At 38.4% G+C, this 22,716-nt stretch overlaps 2 protein-coding genes across 2 annotated transcripts in view; both read right to left on the reverse strand.

The window, feature by feature from the left end:
• LOC140141182 (uncharacterized) overlaps positions 1-22,716 on the reverse strand; it is a 574,562-nt gene that overhangs the window by 206,331 nt on the left and 345,515 nt on the right. The gene's annotated exons all lie outside the window — the stretch shown is intronic.
• The window catches only part of LOC140141611 (uncharacterized), a 32,491-nt gene that overhangs the window by 1,283 nt on the left and 8,492 nt on the right, over positions 1-22,716 (reverse strand). The window contains exons 2-8 of the mRNA XM_072163523.1: positions 19,569-19,958; positions 18,368-18,802; positions 15,107-15,196; positions 13,747-14,007; positions 12,502-12,566; positions 6,020-6,310; positions 2,048-3,773 (exon numbers count right to left, since the gene is read on the reverse strand). Coding sequence (XP_072019624.1) covers positions 2,048-3,773; positions 6,020-6,310; positions 12,502-12,566; positions 13,747-14,007; positions 15,107-15,196; positions 18,368-18,802; positions 19,569-19,958 — 3,258 coding nt within the window. The remainder of the gene's footprint in view (positions 1-2,047; positions 3,774-6,019; positions 6,311-12,501; positions 12,567-13,746; positions 14,008-15,106; positions 15,197-18,367; positions 18,803-19,568; positions 19,959-22,716) is intronic.

Below are 22,716 nucleotides of genomic sequence, written 5' to 3' on the forward strand. Positions count from 1 at the left end.
CCAAAATCAGATTCCCAAGTTTGAGTTAAATTGCACTACGTGGTTTTGATATTATAAGCAAAAACATGTTTCACTCCAGCCCATACAGCAGTATAATAGGTGGTAAGTCACCACAATGGGGGAAGGGGTTTTCACCTTTTCATTCATAGCATCTAAACATCTATTTCAAACCTACAATTTCAAAAGGATTATTTGAAAATGATAAGCTTTCTTCTGATGGCAAAATCTCCATATTGATAAGATAAACGACAGTGGTGTAACTAGGGTTGGTAATTTTGACTTTCATCGCTTGGAGGGGCACAGAATCGATGCTGAATTGGTCATTTTGGCACCCCCCTAAGAGTGGTGCCTGGGGCACGTTGCCGCCCTCCCCAGTAGTTACGCAACTGGTAAAGGAGGGAGGGGGAGATGAAGCTGTCGGCACCAGAAAAACATTTTTGGAGATAGTAAATTGAATTCCAGGGGGTGGGTGAAAGATTTTGACTGGGTGGCATTCCCTCATGCCGGCCGCCACTGGCCAGTGGCCCCTTCAAAACATAGCACTTAATTCGCTGTAGAAGTGACGATTAACAGGATTAACTACCACAGCATCCAATAGGTTAAAACAGTTTTTTAATATATCGCACTGCACTAGTACATTCACACGGTACCTCTGCATTGCACCATGTGAAAGAACAGGGATAAATATTTGGATCATAATTCTATAGAATATTCATATCATGCTGATCACTCGCACCTGTAAGATTAGTATCTTTGAAAAGAGCAGTATTGTATTCAATCTGTGATTGCAGACATACACAGGTAACGAGTATAACCCAAGGCAGTTAAGCGAATGCCCTGGTGCCGTGTGTCATTACCGCTCATGCACTGATCAACCACACGATAAAAAGATTCGGGAAGTACCGTAAGAAAACTTGGCAATTGGTGGCAAGAAAGTTTCGCACCGCGGACATCGAAGTTCACTTTTCAAAGGGCGAACTGTTGTTACGAAAATCAAAACGACTGGTAAACATTTCTACTAAATGACCTCAAAAGGTCAAATCTTCTCAGTTCGTCTGTGAAAAATAAAATGACGAAATTGCAACAGTGACTGTCACCCTTACGAGTGAAAATACAGCTTATTTAGCCTTTGTCAACATGGGGTCCTCGGTTTGAATATTATCCTAACATATTGGACTAACTCCACAGCTATATGGTTTTGCACAATATAACAGTAATGAAAAAAAAACTGAAATTGTTCGTCATTTTTCGGCACAAAAAGTTTTGGCAAAAAATGACGTCACGGACATAAACAACAATCTCCTAATTAGCATAATGGTCGCCATTCCACCAGCTAGCTCGTCCTGTGATTGGTCCTTTAGTTATCTAGTTTTTATTCTATATCGATGGTATAACCTGCTTGTAGTGCAGGGCAATATATTCAAAACTTGTATTAACCTATTGCTATGATAGTGAATCCTGTTACATTATCACCCCAAGGGGAATAAGCATCCCTTTATATGACTCAAATACTAGGTTGAATACAATTCAATGCATTTCAATATGCTGTGCACAATGCACGGCTGTTTGATGTATATAGAATTGGCTTCATTATTAACTAAATGCAAACTATAGATGGCGCTATTTATTCTAAATCATATTTCTTTATTTTCAAGGGTTAGGTGATTAATACTACCATTAAAACAGCTGGAATAGGTGAAACAAGCAACAAGGAAATTTTATAAACATATTTTATCAAACAATAAAAATAATTAGTTGTATTAAAAGCTTGAAAGAGTAATTTCCAGTAATTAAATAGCGCCACCAATTTTGTCATTAATTGATATATTTTGTATCCGAAAAAGCTTTAAAAAATACTATAAAAGTGAATAATTTTGTAAAAGAGGGGAAATTAAAGTTGACAACTACTCAAAAGCATCTGTATACATTAGCATAAAATCACTTTTAGCTGTTTAGGCCTAAAATTTGGTTGTACATGATGTTTTGTTTGAAAAACTAATAAATGGTCCCATCAAACAACCGTGAATTAATGCCAGTATCTACACACCTGTAACTCCTGCCTGCAATCTGCCAATTCCCTGCACCTGGTTGCCTCCAGCTGTGCCAGTTGACTAGTATGTTGTTGTTGCACCTCTGCCAACACCTTCGCAGCTTTCAATTCTTTTTCTTTCGCGTCCTTTAGCTCCTTCTCCATAACTTCTTGTTTCTTCACCAACTCCTGGTATTTCCCTTCAACCTGTGCTAAATCCGCCTCAGATTTCTTGGCTTTCTTGACAAGTTCCTCCTTCTCACGGAGCGTCTCTGTGAGTCTAGCGTTCGTCTTTTCTTCCCACTCTTTGCATTGAGTTAGCACCTTTTTTTTACAGTCTTCTATATTTTGAGATACTGTTTCTTGCACTTGTTTCTCCTTTTCCACTATGATTCTATGCTTGTCTTCTTCCTGACTCAAAAGACTCAAGGCCAAGGCTTTGTTCTGCTCCTTTACATAGTCAGCTATTCTCACCGCGTTCGCCTCTCGCTCGCACGCTTCTCTTAGCTTTTTATTGAAATCATGCTGAACTACTCTAGACTGCACTTCCAACTGATTCACACGTCTCTCCAGATCTGATTTACCTTGTCGTAATATATCCCGTTCTTCGCAGGCAGCTTTCAGCATAGCCTGTGCTTTCAGTAGAGTTAGGCTTCTATTTAGCACTTCGTTAGCGCTGACATTCTGGCTCTCTCGTAGATTTTCCAAGTCTTTCTTCAGAATATTTCTTTCTGAAGTAGTCTTATCTAATTGGCTCTGCAAATATTTGGATGCCTCCTTCATCAACTCCTGGTATTTCCCTTCAACCTGTGCTAAATCCTCCTCTGACTTCTTGGCTTTCTCGACAAGTTCCTCTTTCGCACAGAGCGTCTCTGTGAGTCGAGCTTTCCAAGCGTTTGTCTTTTCTTCCCACTCTTTGCATTGAGTTCTATTGATTCTATGCTTATCTTCTTCCTGACTCAGGAGTTTTTTTAATTTAGTGACTTCTTCCACCAAGGCTTTGTTCTCCTCCTTCAGACTGTCGGCTTTGACCTCCGCACTCGCCGCCCGCTCGCGCGCTTCTCTCAGCTTTTTATTGAAATCATCCTGAATCTCTCTGGACTGTACGTCCAATTTCTCGCTCAACGTTTTTGTAAACTGATTCACGCGTCTCTCTAAATCCGCTCTGCTTTCCCGCAACATATCGCATTCCTCCGAGGTATCTTTCAGTTGAACTAGGCTTCTGTTTAGCGCTTCGTTAGCGCTGACACTCTGGCTCACTCGTATAAGTTCCAATTCTTTCTTCTGAATATTTCTCTCTGAGGTAGCCTTATCTAATTGCCTCTGCAAATCTTCGTTTTTCTGGCAACTATCTTCTAACTTTTTAGTCAACTGGTTCACAGATAGTCCTTGATTCTCTTTGGCTTGCTCTTCATTCATTCTCTCCAGCTCTGGTTTATATGAGTTTCTTTCCCTCATCAGAATTTCAAATCTCTTCTGCATATACTTGCTTGGTGATGATCCAGAATGACTATCCTTTGAATGCGACACCTGAGATGTTAAAGGTGGGTCATGGATGCCATCTCTGTTCATTCCGGGGTTGTGCTTGATGGCAGTCTCTTCTCGCGTCACGGTGATGCTACCATCTTCGATTTCTTGCTTGATTTTCATCTGACGACACACACAGCAACCACCGCACAAGTCATGTTCCATCACCTGCGTCCCACTGTGCGACACATTTTTCTTTTCAGCGTGGAACTTGAATCTGGAAAATACAAAAGCAAGTAAAAGGGTGTAACATACACAGATTTGCTTTTTGCATTTATTAGGCAAAAAAACACCAAGCTTGTTTCCTGTAGCACAGGCGCATTACATTTTGATGGCTTATTTTGCACATTAGAAAAAAATTTGTCACTTACAAAGAAAAAAAATCTTCAAAACTGGAAAAAAATCAAAAAATTATATAAAACACTATTGGAGTAAACATTTACACGTCACACAACAAACGAGCGTAGTGAAAAACTACTAGAGAAAACATCACACATTTTTTAAATACCTTTTTTAATCTGCAAGTTGGAAGGGGATCATAAATATTCTTGAATATGAAGAAATATGATTTGTGTGTGTATCTGAGAGACCCACTGTAAATTCCCACTCCAATTTGCAGTAAAAAAGGTATTTATTTTCTTTTGAAGACATGGATTATAAAATAAAAATAAAAAAACGCTTTTCGCATTTGACTTTTTTGATCTGCTGCAGGAAACAAACATGTTTTTTTTTGCCTTATACTAACAACGTAAAAGAACCCAATATAAACAAAGGCTTACAAATTAAAGTATATAATACAAAGATAACATGAAGAAAATAACATTGACGACAGGGTGGTCAAAAAGTAAAACAAGGCGATTCTCAAATCATGAGTCTCGCCTGCTTTTGCAACTGCCTGATGTGATGAACTTTGGCAACAGAAATGTGGAAAAAAATTGTTTTTCTTTTTTTTAACTTTTTAAAAAAAAAACTCGAACAAGCTAGCAATCATGCTTTTTCAACCACAGGGCCATGCCTCTGAAACAAGTTGCCCACCACCATCCATGGTTTTTTATCACCAACTTCAAGAACCTTCTTAAGATCCACCTCTTTCACACTGTTTAGCTCTTTTACCATCCTGAAATTTGACGATCCAATTTGATGTATTTTTGGAGAAATCAAGAAAAAACAGGCTTTAGTGGTAGCCACCTTCAACATTCTGGGTAGGAAAAAATGAATCTGTGAATAAGAGCCGTTTTACTCCCATACCAATTCGCACAAACGGAAATAGGTCTGAAATAATGAGGGCGCTATAATGATAAACGCTTAAAACAAAAATAAAGAAATACATAAGGGATGAAATAAATACAAAACAAGACCTTATCTTGTTAAGTATGATACAAGGAATATGTAAAAAAATATGAGAAAAAATGCCCCCCACTATAAAATTAATTGATTAATTAATTAGAAATAAAATTTTTAAAATCATTTTTTTCACAAATCCTAAAATAAAAGAAAAGTGTAAAATGTACATGATGATAATATACAAAATTAAAAGGAAATGTATCAGGGTTAAATTAAAATAAAAAGAATGAGATATTTTGTCACAAGAATGATGGGCGTAGTGGTATGGCGAAGCACTTTCGACGGGAGTGTTGTTTCTGGATGCGGACCACAATGCAATTCATGCGTACCAATGTATTGGCCTGCTAATTGTGCTAATTATTCACTTTTACGCTGAAAATGTTCTCGTTTTCTCACATAGATGCAAAAAGGGGACAATATTTGAAATTGTATGTATGTTTGAAGACAATCCATATCCTAAACGGATAGATGCTTGACCTAATACTAACATTGGACAACTCCACACAGGCAGTAAATCCACATCACTGTCTACTGCTAAGATAGGGATCTGCAGTGTGGAATTGCGTAACACGCTTCACACAGCGCAAATTTTACACAGCAGTAGCGCGAAGTGCATGTGGAAGTACGCCTTATCAAGACGCAATGAAAGTCATGCTGGTATAGCATTGATTGTACCCACTCACCACACAGTGTATATACTGTGCTTTGTTTCAAGTTCGGTAGCGATGTAGGGGTGTATTTTGTTGGTTGCAGTATCAAATTGCGCATGCAAAGTTAATTACGCAAAAGCGCACCCCACCTGTTTATTCGTACACTTGCAGCACAACAGCGAAATCAAAATGCATTGACATCACTACCGAGATTGAGGTGAACCACAGTAAAGTGCGCGGTACGTTTGTGGTCATGGGCGGACATGTCCCCACCTTTCGCAAAATGACCCATTTTGGTACTTTTCAGTCACTTTTGACAATTTTGGCTGATTGACCCCCCCCATTGGCACTAATGCTTGTGGTATACACATCAAAGGCTAAATCCGCATCGCAGAAGTACACATTAATGTGGATTAAATTTCCTTGTGTGGAGTAGCCCACCTAAAAGAGCAACAGAAAAATATCAAACCTCAGTGGCTTATTGGATTCATCTTCTGACTCCAAAGCCTCTGCTTGCTCATCATCCACCTGTACTCTCTTGTGCACTCTCTTCCTCCTGATGGAGACAGGCTTCAGGGTAAATTTGGGAGTTGCTGGCTTTGATAGTCTGCCAGGTGACTGTGATGGGCACTGTACATTTCTCAATGGTGTTACAGGGGATGGAGTAGGCATATTAGGAGTCGATGGTGCCGGTGCATTCCGTGGACGTTTAGCCAGTGTTATCGGTTCAGGCATTGTTCTCTTCAGTGGAGCTTGACTACTATATTGATATAAAAATAAAATCATTAATATGAAAAGTTACTTTCAATGGAAGACATTTTGTACATACAAAAAAGCTAGACTTTTCAACAGCAAAAAGAATCACAATTTGATGATAACAAAACCATCATAATAAAAAACCCAAAAGTTTTCAACAAATACAGTAAGTTATGCAATGTGTAGAAAATATCCCAGCTGAATTATGCAATCAGAATTAGGTCAAGTTTGTGGCGATTGAACATAGTTGTAAAATTACCCCAATAAACTAAAATACTATCCAGGGTCTAAAAAATACTGCTATCGCGTATAGCGACAACCGCAGGTTGCATTGGTTTATTCACATATTTATGCGATGGTCTGCATTATAAGGTAGACGAGGTATTGTTGGTCGAAGCAACCTAAAAATCGATTTTCATTATCTAGATCAATATATTATTGAAAAATAACACCTTGATGTTTTGCAAAAGTTCATTCTACAAATCGTATACCTTGCAAACTTGCTCAATTTATTGTTGTTAATGAGTTACGTACGTTTTACAAAAGTGTTGTTGTTTCAGCCCTCTTTACAACGTAACTCAAGAACCGCAGCACCTATAAAAGTATATCAGTGATATTTTAATTCTTCTACACACTCGCTATGAATTGAGCAATGCAGTTTTTGCTAAACAACAACAACAACAAAAACCACATTTTTATAGCGCCTTACGCATACACCTCAAGGCGCTGAACAAAAGTAAGACAAAAACCAATACATTACTAAAAAACCCTTAATACCTTAATCGTACAGATACACATAAATATATATGAAATACACACTGGCATTAATTAAAAGTACACAAGATAATATGTTAAAAACCTGCAGCAGAATATATACAAAGCAGGCTCAATGCACAAAGTCAAAGTTCAAATGATGCAGATTGCACAAAAATAAATTAAAATAAATCATTGTCGAACAGAAATGTCTTCAGAGCCGATTTGAACTGAGATATCAAGTCTATTGCACGGATGTGAGTGGGCAGCTGATTCCATAATTTTGGCGCTGAAACCGAAAACGCATACGATTGCCATATGTATTCGATGCGTGCGGAACCGAGTGGGGGGTGGTTTTAGCAGACATTGACTTGAAGAACGTGGTGAGCGGCGTCGGTGTGTAGATGGTAACCAGATCAGTAAGATAAAGAGGTGCAAGTCCGTGGATGATCTTGAATGTCAGAAGAAGAGTTTTAAACATGATCCGTTTATGCGTCGGCAACCAATGGAGTTGGCGAAGAATGGGACTCATGTGGACGCGACCTAACACAGGTGACTAGCCGAGCTGCGGCATTTTGGATTCTCTGTAACCTATCAAGTTCGAATTGAGGAAGTCCGTATAACAAGCTGTTGCAGCTATCTAAACGCGAAGTTACAAATGAGTGAACAAGCATTTCAACAGACGCCTGATCGAGGTATTTTCTTAACTTGCCGATGTTGTAGAGAGCAAACGAGGCACTACGGCAGATGCTGCTTACATGCTGGGACAGAGTCATGTGATCATCAATGATGACGCCCAGATTCCGTGCAGTAGAAGAAGCTTGCATCACCCACACACACTGTGACGCTGTCGGTATCATGAATAAACCGAGAAGTGAGGTGTAAGATCTCGGGGTCGCCGTCATTAAGCATGAGCTTGTTGGTGATCATCCAACTTTTTATGTCACTAATACAACGTTCGATGCGGGCGATGCTGGTGTTTGATTCATCAGATCTGAAGGTAAGGTACACTTGCGTATCATCAGCGTACATCATGCTGTGAAGATCATGAGCTTCGATAATATCATCAATGGGGGACGAATAGAACGTAAAACTCATCGGTCCTATGACTGAGCCTTGTGGTGCTCCATGAATAACTGTCCGTGGGATCGAACGCACTCCATTTACAACAATGCACTGTTTGCGTCGATGTTAACCAACGGAAAGCAGTTCCGTTTATACCAAATCGTTCTTTGAAGCGAGTTAGAAGAACATCATGGTCCAGCGTGTCAAACGCCGCCGATAGATCTAACAGTGCAACGACGACATGTTTATGTGAGTCCACTGCCCGCAGAGTGTCGTTGGTAACACGCACAAGAGCAGTTTCAACACTATGATGCTTGCGATAGGCCGACTGATGCTTAGCATGAAGTCCATTTTCAGCAACATAGTGTTGGAGTTGTTGGACAGCAACCCGTTCAAGAGTCTTGATAAAGAACGGTAAGTTGGAAATGGGACGATAATTATTGAGTTCGTCTCTATCGAGGTTGGGCTTCTTCAGCAGAGGTCTAACGAGAGCTTCTTTCAGCACAGATGGAATATGACCATTACAGAGAGATGCGTTGATGATCTTCGTGATAATAGGCACAATGACATCTAAAAGTTCCGGTGAAGCAAGCACGCGAGTTGGCATAGGATCAAGAGCACAAGACGATTTCGAAGAATCCATAATGATCTTACGCACTGTCTCATTGGAGACTGGTTGGAATTCTTGAAAGCTAGCAGTACAAGAGTCTTGTAGGTCGATGGACATAGGAGGTGGTTCAGCATCATCAAGTTTTTGGCGGATCTTGTCTATCTTTGTGTCAAAGAAGTCATGGAACTGGTGGCTCAGTGACTCCAAAGAGTCATGAGATGGGAGAGCATCAGAAGTCTTAATCGTAGAAAGTTTATCGACGATGCTAAAGCTCACTACCATTCGTAAGATGCTGTGAACTACCAAATCACAACAGTTTAAAATAATTAATAACCTTAATTGCACCATAAAATGAAAATTGGACTATGTTGAGTAAAGAAACCGTGTAGAATAAACACAGGAATTAAAGCCTACACATACAAATCTTTTTCAGAATATACCTTTATTTTTTTCAAAACCCAATTTTTTTTGGCATATTTGTAATACTTACACATGTTCCAACTTAAATATATGAGCAAACTGTCAAATTCACCCTATTTGTAGTAAAACAGGATGATTTTCTGTTGGTCCAACATATTATCATAATTTTTAGATTATGATAATATGTCGGATCGATCACAAATCGTAGTCCCCTACGAAGCCAGTTTGGTTACACTCCCTCCACATGTGGAGGGACCGTAACCAAACTGGCTGCGTAGGAAAGTAACTCTGAGGCCGCACTCGCTGTCCTAACCCAAATAGTGCGAGATATTTCGAGTGATAGAGGTGAAGTTTATGATGTTGTTTCTTTGCAAATTCCCAATGTTTTTCGCATCCAAATGTATTGGGAACTTTCATAATGATTGCATATTATCATTTTGGAAGAAAAATAGAAAAATTTACAAATTTAAAAAGATCGTACATTAAGGCTTTAATGAATAAGGAGAGTGCAGAGTGCATGGGTGCCACGGGTTGGCGATATTATTTAATAATCTACAAAAGCTTTGCGTCCATGGCAAAAATTAAAATTTATTTTAAAAGATTGGCATAGGACTGTGAGCTAAAGAAGGAAAGAATGAGAGGAAGGGAGACACAAAGAACAAGAAGTTGATTAAAATGAATTAAATGAATAAATTTGCGAGCTGAGAAAATTGTTCGCAATAAAAACTTGGAGGGTGGGGATGCATTTTGCAAACTGCATTCATTTACTGAACCGTGAAAGACGGGTGACCACTAGTAGTAACCAATTAAAGACTACTATCTTCCTGGTTTTATTCATTCATGTCCAAACAAACTACCCAAAGTGTTTAATATTGGCTGTGATGTCATCTGAATGACTACTTTTCCCAAATTGTTCCTATTGCTTTCTCTACAAGTGACCCGCTCTGATGATACCAAAATTATATAAATAGCATCAATACTTTTCAAGATATGGATAATTTTGTAAATGATACCTTGATATTTTTGCCAAATTGCTATCCTGAGTAATGGGCCAATTAATTTCCTGTCATATTGAATAGGGATTATCATAGTTCAACTGTTATTTATTGATTAAACAAACCTCTTTTTGGGCGGGTGCGGCGTGCCGCACCCGCCCTGTATTCTCTGACTATTGACCTACTTTTTCACATACCGCAGTGTTGAGAAAATATTCGTGCAGTTATATCCCAAACACCCACAGAGGTGATAGTTTACTGGCGAGTTTTGTAATTATTACTTGATTTTGATATGTAAATGTAATACGATAAAGTCGTCATAGGCAGTAATGTGTTTGTATTAAAAGAAATAACAAAAATAATTATTTAAGTAATAGAAATACTATTTGGAAATTGCAGCAAGATTTGCAGATGTTTTTATTTGAACAGTACCAGTTCACCAGTTTTGCTAGTTTTCCTTATCTTTGGGCTAAATTAATAGCATCGTGAAGGTCATATATACAGGGGCGTAGCCAGCTTTCTTGGTCAGGGGGGCACAGATGAAAAAAATTGCAGTTGCATCATACAATACATAGAGACTGTATGTCTTGAGCTTCCCGAAAAGGGCCTTATTGGGATGATGTGCGTGTTGCTTGAAAAAAATGGTATTTTACACTATTTTCTACCCATTATCCGCTAAAAAGGGCTTTATTGTTACAATGTGCTCGCGTAGCGCGAAAAAATGTTGTATTTTACACTATTTTGGCCCTGAATTTTGCTAGAAAAGGGCTCCTTGCCCTTTTTCTTTTCCTTTGCCCTCCCGATTTTCTCTTTCATTTTTTTGTCAGAGGGGCACTTTTTCTTTCATGTTTTTGTCAGGGGGGGCACTCTGCCCCCCCGCTGGCTATGCTACTGCATATATATCATTGTATACTGTACTGACAGCTTCGACATGTACTTAAATACAGCTTGTATGTGCATTGTGTTCAGTGTGTACATAGGCTATTTACTTTTCAAATCTTGTGACAAATAGTGCTTGTATAAGGTATTATAGACAAATTATGAGAATGCATTTGCACCAGTAGAAATGACCCAGGTTGAATAAAATAAATAAACATATGAATGAATATTTTATTCCCTGGATTATTTTTGTTGGGACAAAATAATGATATAGTTTGACGCTTTGAAATACAGTTATGTTAATCATAATAAAGTTACAAAGTTAAAAAACTATATCGAAATGTTGTAAAATCAAACTTTTCCCCTCATAAGTTGTATCAAAACAACATATTGAGGAAATTGATATGACAGATTTTTAAACTTTGATATGGAAAGATACCCCAGCCCTGTTGTCTCACAGAAGATGAGCAGAAGTCTTTCTATCTGATGATTAAAAAAAAACCTCTAGGTATGATTACGAAAATGTTTTAAATAACTATTATCTACAAAAGTTTTATAACAATGTTTTATATAAAATGTTAACATAAAACGTCTTCTGTTATGATGTGAGGGGTTAATATAAAAACAGGGAAAATCTGTTCCAACTGACCAGCAGAAAACAAAGAATAAGTAATAGATAAGATTAAAATCAGGGAAAATATGACACAACCTCCAATGGGGGAATAACAAACGTGTAAACGTATAAAGTTAAAAACTCTTTTAACTTTGTTTATACGCTTTGTGTTATTCCCCATTGGAAATCGATGTTGTGTCATATTTCCCTGTTTTTAATTGTGAAGACTTACTCATTCTTTCATTTCTCTTGACAATTTTTCATTTGCCCGCCCTATTCCTTTTAAAGGAATTTTTATTAAATAAGTACTTTCAAGGATTTGAAAGTCCAATTAGTCCCACAGTCAAATACCATGAAATTAAGAATTCCAAAATTTCATTTTTTATGGCAATGTCATCTATAACTCAAAAACATGTCTGGCGACTTGTTCCAGGTTTGGAGCTGGTCACAAATAGAGTTAACTGTGAGAAATAGCAAATAAGCAGCAATTTGTGAAAATCCGTATTGCTTGGGTGAAACATGCACTCGGATCTTGTGGATATTTCAGCATAATAGTAGTATTATCCTGGTAACATTCTTAGAGACTTCCAAGTTGATCTGAGAAAAAAAGTACTTTTGTGCCCCCCCATGAATATGTTCTTGTTTGCCAGTGTTTACAAACACACACATACAAAGAGAGAGAAAAAGGTCCACCCCCACAGGGATAGCGCTAACTTAGCCATTTAGAGGTTGCTAAAGGTCATTTGAACTCTTATTCAATTATTTTGATCCATAGTTTCACAAATGTTGAAATGTTTGATCCCCTTGTTAAAAAAACCTAGTGCTCCCCCAGAGTAGGTAAAACAATACTTTCGACTTACTTCACTTTGGTAATTGGTTCTGGTTCAACAAGCTGTATATCATCATCTTGGTCATTATTAGAGGCCTATATATGAGGAATGAAAGGACATGAAGAATATGTTACCGCTATTCACCCTGATGTGACAGTGACGTCAGAGCCTATTTCATTATGTAGATGAATGCTTGGCCCATTTAGCTTGAAGAAGGAATCGCGGAGAACCTGTCGCATAGCTTACAATATATATGTCTTCAACATTGTCTGTAGTGAACCTGGTAGGAGGAACAAGAAACTTGGTGCTCTAGTGAAATCCAAGATATATAGCATACGAGGGGGTATCCAAAAGTTTTTGACATCACCCAGAAGGAAAAGAACTATATTGATGAAATTTTGTCAGTGTAATCACTGGTCCTTATGTACATTATGGTCCAAAAATGGTCTCCTAAGTATGTTTACTTTCTTTACAGGTGGCGCTAGATGGCAGTAGGCGCATAACCTGTAAGATGGTGAAAATTGAGGCACGCAGATTGATTAAGATCCTGCATTTGGAGGGCTAATAGGCCTACAATGCTCAGAAAATCTATGATGAAATGAAATCTATCTGCGGTGATGATTGCCCATCATATGGCACTGTTGCTTTTTGAAAAAGGAATTTCCAAACTGGCCGCATGTCCCTTACAGATGAGCCAAGAAGTGGATGTCAATCATTTACGGATGATGCGGCCACAGTGAAGAAACTCAAAAAAGTGGAGGATCTTATCATGAAAAGGTTATGCGCCTATTGCCCATCATAGCGCCACCTGTAAAAAATTAAACATACTTAGGAGACCATTTTTGGACCATAATGTACATAAGGACCAGTGATTACACTGACAAAATTTCATCAATATAGTTCTTTTCCTTCTGGGTGATGTCAAAAACTTTTGGATACCCCCTCGTATGTATAGGTTGATTTTACGAAAGGTCATTAGTTCAATCAAATCTGCCTCCAGATGACATGATGCATGCATACAGCACAAAAGAAATCCAACTAAAATTTGGCCAAATTATAAGCTTTGTCGTTTTAAAATTCCAAAATTTTCCAAATTTCGGCTAAAGAGCTAGCTACAATTGTCAGAGTTTGAGGCTCTAAGAACTGGAGCATGTTCCAAATGTGGGTCTTAAGAAACTGCTGGAGGGCCTGAAAATGGGACCCTTGACCGCTGCACAAACCCTACCACATTTACATGAGTACCCCGTCGGGGCGCCCCTGCATCCCCTTGTTTACCTGTGCTTTAGTTTTTTCAGCCAACTGCTGCTGAGCCAACTCGGCTTTCACACGTTTCTGCACAATCTGCTCCATCTGCTGGGCCGAATTGATTGTTGATATCATGTGCTTTGTCGGCAACTCTGCTGTGACGGTAGCAGCCTTCGACACCTTGACTGAGGTAGGGGTGGCTGCAGCAGGAGACTGGAATGACTGTGGATTAATACCTTGGAGAGTTGCACCTGACCTCTGTAAGGACTGACGCAGTAACGGCAAGCTTTTCTGTTAAGTATATAGAAACATTGGTAAAATAGCTGGATAACAAAATAATCAAAACTCCTGAATATCAGGTGACATGTGATTGTTTTCTTAGGCCAAATAAAAAAAAAGGTTCGTCTCAAAGCTTGCGCGCGCGTTTGTAAAATCCCACGATTTGACAAAAAACAAATGCGGAAATTTTAGTTTTTTCCAGAAAAAAATTGTCGAAAATCAGACTTTTTCTCAAAATACCATGAAAAAAAAGTCGGAAAAAAAAAAAAAAAAACGCATTTCGCATTTGTTTTAAATTTCTCGTGAGCTTTGAGACAAACCCATAATACTAACCCCTCGGATGACTCCTTCCACACACACCCTAGCCATGATACAAGGTTTCATGAACTGTTCAGTATAGGCCATGCCCACAGAATTAGAGAAGGAGAACCGGGTCTCCCTATACCGCCACATACAATCGCGCCGTCAGCTATGGGGAGAAAATTGGGGTATTCGGGTCCTTGCCGATGGTGCGCGGAGACGAACGAAAACAATTCTGCATCTCATCTAAACCCCCGGCAGGGTTTGAACCGTCAAACCTCTCGCATCATAGTTGAACGCCTTAACGGTTTAAAAGCTAACTCGATTGCACCTTTTCAGTCTCATCTTCTGCTCCTAGGAAGCTAGAACACTTGGATTTCAGCATGATTCGAATTCGGTTCATATTAAAAACCCACATTTCAGTGGCAGTTTCCTATCCTCCAAAAACTGTTTAATTTTCATACATATAATTCATGCTCCTAATTTAATCTCTCAAGACCTTTAATTTGGGGGAGAATTCAGTTCCCAAGACTGTTTTGCAATCTGAGTGAAAAATACTCCCTCCTGGTAGTAGTAGGTAGTTAAATCTGCAAATTTAAATATGGCAGATTATTTCCACTCTCCTGAAACAATTAAAAAGTGTATTGTACACACTGTATAGATATTATGTAGACCTGCTTCATAATTTCTATGCATGACACTCTAATTTACGATCTAATTTCCCACAGCTTTAAACAGTTGGGTATTTGAATTCTCCTTTTTATATTCCCTTATACAAATTGTAGGTTCATGCACACAATGAAATACTAACCTTGAGAAATGTCACCAGGTATGGTTGCGTTGTAAAGTGCACCTCCTTTTGAAGTTTCTGTGTAAATTCCTCTGGTTGTATTCTGTCATCCTACAAAGAAATAATTTATATACTCTAGGTGATGTAACATAACTATTGAATCAATTCATAATTGTATACATTAAATTATTTATGATGGGCTACAACTGTCAAGAATCTGTGAAATTTCAATCCTCCCCCCTCCCCACGATTGACCCCCTCCCTGCATGTCCACCCGGAATATTGTTATACAGCATGCACCGTGCCGGGGTGTTAAATTTGGTGTGACGTCAGATGATGTAGTCGCAAAGGCTTATGGGATTTACCAAAAAGGTCAATTGTAACAGCATACTAAGCAAGAAAGATTAGGAAATGTAAAGCATATTGCAGTGGGAGAAGAGTAAAATTGTACTGCATAAGATGCAACAGGAGTAGTATCGTGGTTTCAAATAAAAAGGATTAAAGCTCATTTCGGTTACTATTGTTAGGAAATGGTATATCATGTGGGAGGGTTATTGGAGCAGAATTATTCGGTAAATGTAAACCATATTGCAGTGGGAGATGAGTAAAATCTTACTGCATAAGATGCAAGAGGAGTGGTTTTGTGGTTTCAAATGAAAAGGAACAAAGCTCAGGTTACCATTTCAGTTACTTTTGTTAGGAAATGGTAGAACTAGCTCTAGTTCCTCGGCTAGGATCGAGGCGCGTAGCGCCGAGCAGCAGGACTGGTGGATTTTGTAATGTCAGAGAGGGGTTGTCATGCCGGGGGTCACTCCCATTGTGGCCTGTACACCATCATGATAATCAACTTTTGAAAAGCACCCTAAACAAGGATTTAACCCTTGGCTAAAATGACACCCTAAACAGGGATTTCATTCCTAACATCAAATTTCATACCCTAAATTTCATTTCCGCGTATTTAGCAATTGCAATTTTGCTACCCTTTTTCCAATTTTTCATGTTTTTGACACCCTAAACGCGATACACACGTATCGTGCCTACCCACGAAAAAAAACGACCCTTTTTACGCGTTTTCATTATCGCGGATGGTGTACAGGCCACAATGGGAGTGAACCCCCCGGGTTGTCATGGTCTCATACAGGCACTGAACAAGGACTGGTGGATTTTGTAATGTCAGAGAGGGGTTGTCATGGTCTCATACAGGCACAAGTGCTAAAGAAATGGTACATCATGTGGGGAGGGGGGTATTGGAGCAGAATTATTTGGTGGGTGACATTTATTATCAGGCCCTCGAAATCATGATAACGCGCAGCTGCCTGCTCCCAGAAAAAAAATTGAGGTCACAGAAAAAAAAAAAAAATTTTTTTTTTTTTTTTTTTAATTTCTTTTTCTGAAGTTTTTTTAAAAATGTTTTCCTACACACCCACAAAACCTTATTGCATGTATTCAAACCACCCAAACCCAACTAACCTTTAACATATTTTGTTTTTGTAACCCAAAACACTTGCCCTTACCCCCAAAAGGGAATTAGGGTAGAAATTGATTTCACCTGAAAATGACAGAAAATCGGACCTATATTTAATGTTTTTAAATTCATTGCATGAATGTGTTTATAACGTTTTGATTACTTTAAATTGGCCTCATTTCAATTTTCATGGAAATTGTTATTTTTATTGATAACAAATTAAAAAAGAAACCTTTCACATAATTTTGGAAAAAAAAAAAAATTCCTAAAATTCTGGAAATACAAAAAAAATATATTTAAGTGCAAAAGCTTTTTTCTTCTGGGTAAGAATTTTTTTCTTACATGCAACAGCTTTTTTATTGCAGGGTAGAAATTTGATAAATAGGTCATCATATACAAAATGCATGCATGGACCTATTTATCAAATTTCTAACCTGCAAGAAAAAGGTTGTTGCATGCAAGAAAATAATTCTTACCCAGAAGAAAAAAGCTTATGCACTTTAAAAATGTATTTTTATTTGTATTTTCAGAATGTTAGATTTTTTTTAAAATTTCCAAAATTATGTGAAAGCTTTCTTCTTCCTATAATAGGCCATAAAATAGCTATTTTGATGAGATGAGGCTAAATAAAGTAATTGAAACTTTATATATTCATGCATTTAATAATACTAAACATGCTATATAGGCATACATGTAGGTCCGATTTTGGGGTGAAATCAATTACACCCCTACATTATTGTAATTCTCTTTTGGGGGTTGGGCAAGGGTGTTAGGCTTGGTTGGGTTTGTATATTTTTAGTAAGGTTTGTGAGATGGGTTAGATTTTGTGTAAGGCCAGGAAAAACATATTTTACACATTACTCTTATCATACAATGCATTCTTCATACACATTAGTACCCCCCCCCGCATGGGGGCCCCCTCCCACATACCCGAAGAGGGGGGTGTCAAAAATGAATCATCATTTTTATATTGTGCATTAAATATATCAATATCAGCCATGTAGGCCATGTTATTAGGTAAAGAAAAAACTTTGAAGAATACCTCTCATGTACAAAAGTATAGGAAACTGAACATTTAAAACCACTTTTTTAGGATGAAGGAAGCATTTTTTTCAAAAACGTCTGAAACAGGTCAAGATTACTTTAACATATGCATTTTTTATGTCACAAATGGCCTCTTTTGGGGTGCTTACTGCTAAAATCGCCTGGACTCTGCCCCCTCGACCCCCGCAGGGGCTCTGCCTCCTTGACCCACATGGATAATATTTTATATTTTTTTAAGCCCACTCTCATGCCTGAATTCGAGCCTCAGAATGGTGATTTCTTAGTTTAAAAAGTCTAAAATCCATGAGTTTTTTAGGCTTTTGAGCTCCTGGACCCCAACCGTTAAGGACGAGCGACAAGGCGCTCACGAATTTCACAGAAAATTTTAAGCAACATAGTTTAAGTTCCCAGACAGGAAATATTTGTCCTATGCCCTGTTTATTATAAAGATGGGGCATTCATTAGGGACCGTTCACAAACACTTTTAAGGGGGGGCCTGATGCAAAAATATTTCACCACAAAAAATAATTTCGGGGCTCCCTTTTACAGACCTCAAAAATGTCAGGGCCCCCCTTTTTGACATGAAAATTATGGGTCAACCCCATAGAAAAGCATATAAATTTAATTTTTCCAGGAAAATTGGTGGTCATTTTTTCAGGCCCCCCCTTAGGAGTGTCAAAATTTTTCAGGGCCCCCCCTATTTGCATCAGGCTCCCCTAACAAGTGTTTGTGAACGGTCCCTAATAGAGTACATGCGATATTGTTTTACTTACAATTAGATTCTGCACCAAATCTTTGACTTTTCGCGCAGTTTCTAGCTCAGCATTGTTAGCATTGGATGCTAATTTAATCAGTGTCCCCAAGAAGTCCTGGCACTTCTTTGCATTGTCAATTGCAGACTGAGACATTGGAATTTGCACTATTGGTACCGTCCGTGACGATGTACTCGGCTGTTGCGGTACATGTGTCACCACTGGCTGCGACATTTGCATCGGGGAGGGTGCACCTGTAGAAGTAACAGGCCCTACAGTTCTTTGGCCTCCTGATGTGGTATAGACCATTGTCATGTTAGGTTGTCCAGGTTTGGTGACGTTGACAACGACATGTGTGCCTGGCTTCCCTGCTGCACTGTGTGAGATGAATTGCTGATGAGGCTGATGAATAATGGTAGGTGTTGGACCTCTAGCTGCTATAGGCTGAGAGAAAGGCTGAAAGAACATGTCAGACTTATGCTGGTTTCATACTTCACTGCGCAGTCGCACCAGAAACGCTAGTGGTGTCCAGCGGCAAGCCGATATATCGATCACTCCACCGCTTTGCCCAAGCGGCAGCACCGCTGGGAGTTGAATTCAAGTCAACTCGGAGCGGTGCCGCTGTGACGTATGACAACAAAATACAATTTAGGAGCGGTGCTGAGCAGCAACAATGGCTTTCAGAGTCATGTCGCTGCCGCTTGCAGAAAAGTGCAAGCGGCATGATGAAGCGTCACATCGCTCAGTAGCAAGCGGCAGAAAGTATGAAACCAGCATTAGATGTACTCTAATCAATAGTGCAAAAAGTTTACCTTTTGCTTGCATTTACCGAGTTATCTTGTCACAAAATCGTGACAATGCAATCCTCCCCCAAACGATTGATCTGCTGCTTGTCCACAAAGAATGCTGTCATCAGTACAACAAGGGAAAAGGGTCTTTTTCTACAATTACAATTAAAACATCGCTAGTACCCAGTACTGACTGGTACACACACAGTAAATATTAATGCATGAAAGCCTAACTTGAGGTAAATGGTTCTAGTTACTACATACATTATCAATACTCATAAAATGATTTGCCTGTATACTTGGACAAGTTACTGGATCAGTGTGCATCGGTGATTGCCTATTATGGAACAGTTTAGTAGCAAAAAATAGTGGGTGATATTTATTATAGAGATGGGGCATGAATTCATTGGAGTACACTATGCTGTTTTACTTACAATTAGATTAGTTTCCGGAGCCTGGTTAGCATGATTGCGTGCTAGCTGAATCGACGTCGTCACCCTGTTTCTTGCATTCTTAATTGCAGACTGAGACATTGGAATTTGTACTTTGGGTACTGTCCCTGACGATGGCTGTTGTGGTACATGTGTCACCATTGGTTGCGACATTTGCATCAGTGAGGGCACACCTATAGTAACAGGCCCTACAGTTCTTTGGCCTCCTGATGTGGTATAGACCATTGTCATATTAGGTTGTCCAGGTTTGGTGACGTTGACAACGACAGGTGTGCCTGGTTTCCCTGCAGCACTGTGTGAGATGAATTGCTGATGAGGCTGATGAATAATGGTAGGTGTTGGACCTCTGAGTGCTACAAGCTGAAAGCCAGGCTGAAAAAAAAAAGTATACAAATGAAGAGCTTATTTCCAAACCGTGTTAAGTCCACAACCCCATGTGTCTCATTTACTTGTGTGATACAATCACAATTACCTTGACAAGTTTGACATTAGCAACAATGAGTTGTACCCTCTACAAGCTATTATTTACCATAACAATGCTGCATAACAATATGCAGACTATTGTTCCCATTTGGGAAACAAAGGCCCACACAGTATTATTACTTTGTAACATGTGCATTCAACTAAAACTACAATACCTATTGCATTGCAATATCGCACAGGGAAATCAGATACATGGGTTTGTGGACTTAACACGGCTTGGAAATAAGCTCTTCAAATATTGAATGTTCATGATTGCTTCTAGGAATACATTGGAATCGTTCTGTGTAAAGTTTGATAACCTTTTCCCGCCAAAAGCTACTCCGATTCAACTGCTATCATGCATTTTTGTGTAAACCATGATGTCAACTATCTCTGGTAGCAGTGCAGGTTTGCCCCCCCACCCCAACTGGTACCGAACAGTAACACCCCTATCTCAGTGAGGGTTTCAGGTTCACACAAACCCCGATCTTACCCTGCTCTCACCTACAGAGGCAGCACCACCTGGGGGTAGCTGCCCCCTATGATTTAAAAAAAAAGAGGTACCGTAAAATGATTACGCAAAAAGAGAAAGAGAAGAGGGAGGAGAAAAGGGGAGGGGTGAGAAAGAGAAGAGGGGGCAGAAGAAGAAAAGGAGCCATTTCCCCCATTGGACCCCTACATGTACCTCCCCATGCATTTCTCCAGTCCAAACTACTTTGGAAAAATCCTGCAACACATGCAAGTCTGTGGCATGCCAGCAATTTTAAAATCATTAGATAAGTTTCAGTCCGATATCTATCAAAAAACTTGCTGGTTTCATCACATTGTCAAAAACTATTCTATCACGCCTCTCTCAGAAATAGTGTAAAAATTATGCACTAATAATAGACATGTCCACTAAAAATTAAAGTGCTTTTAAATTGATTCAGACCTAACTTATTGGCTGGGACTTGATGAAAGAAACATTTTGGCGTTTTATCTTAATCAGATATTCCATTCCAGAGATATGGCCTTTCGAGTGTCACAGTTTTATATAGGGCTGCTAGAACATGTTAAAAAGTTTAAGTCCAAAAAGGAATAATAACAGAAAGTGTAACTTTAAGGTACATGTACCAGCAGAAGTGACAGTACTGGGGTACCTTTTCTTATGTATAAAACTAGAGTTATCCGGAACATTATATTTGCTTAAATACCAACATGAAATAAGATCATCCTGAAAATTTAAGCGATTTGGTTGACATACAACAACAAAATACAAGACCTTAAGGGCGTACTACACCCATGTATTGGTTTGATTGGTCTAAAACATATTTTTTCATTTATAGCTAGGCAATATATGCACGGATCATGTGAAATAAAGAAAAAAATAAAATAATAATAAAAAAAGGTGCTTTTAAACCATTGTATAGTAAGTCATTTTAGCCCTATATATTTTTTTGTTTACATGTATCCTGGTAACTCAGATGCGTGTTTCATAACAAACCATAAATTGTCCATAATTTATTCTTTTCAACATGTTCAAGTAGGGGCATGAATAGAATACATTAAATCCTTTGTTATACCATCTATAGAAATGTACTCACTGATTATAACACTGAATAAATTAAATAGGCCTAATCTCTTCCACATAGACAATTTAATAGTACACCATGTATTTATCTTCAAAAATGTGGTGTTAGGAAAAGAGATTAAAAAAGGCTATAAGGTCATCAAAGGTCAGGTTATAGGTCAATTGGTTCAGGTCAAATTCAGGCATCAACATGTGGTAGTCTGTGATATCATACGTGTCATAATGAGGCATCAATTTTGATATTTTGTCTGTTACTGGATATATAATGGAAATATGTGAGGTGGATATACTAAAATACCTTGGGATGTAAATGGTGAGTACAATTTAGATTGCCTAGTTGAGATGAATTGGGCAAATAAATATAAAATAGTTACCAAAATCACAAAAATGAAGCTTCCGGAAAACTACCTAATATGGTGGTATGGGTGACAAAAAATACAATCTTTTTCAACATTGCTGTAGTGTGGTTGTGGTAACCTGTTACCTATGGCTTAATTAAGTTTCAGTGAAATAGTGTCACAAGTTCAAAATACAAAATATAGCTCAACATTGAAAATAGAAGCATTTTAACCGGTTCGTTTTTTGATAGTTGTGGAGCACCAAGTTCATGATCAGGGACCGCTTATTCCCATTTTACATATCAACATTATTTCCCTAATGTGTTAGCAACACATATCCAAAATTTTAACGAAATCCGTTGATAGTAAGCTTTCCAAAATGAAGTGAATTTAAAACATCAGTGATGTACCACCTTTTGGCTTATATCATTAGAAGCATGTACGCTTCATTGATACTGATGCCACCAATTGAACGAGAAGATTTGCCCCTTCATTTTGCATACCACTTTGTCCAATTTCTTTTTCTCATTTCTTCACAAAATGCAAAAAAATGCAAAAAAAAAAATGCATGGGTGTAGTACCCCCTTAAATAAAACCCATGGTTTGTTTGGTGGAACCTCAAGCATGATCCTATCCTAAATTCCTAGATGGCTGCCATGGAAAATATCTCCTTAGAGGAAATGAACAATAAGTGCATTATTTTAAATGAAAAGGGGTAGTCTTAAAAATTGTTCAATCTTTTAAGATCAGCACATTTTAT

The sequence above is a fragment of the Amphiura filiformis genome, chromosome 19 (genome assembly GCF_039555335.1).
Source record: "Amphiura filiformis chromosome 19, Afil_fr2py, whole genome shotgun sequence".
Taxonomy (NCBI): domain Eukaryota; kingdom Metazoa; phylum Echinodermata; class Ophiuroidea; order Amphilepidida; family Amphiuridae; genus Amphiura; species Amphiura filiformis.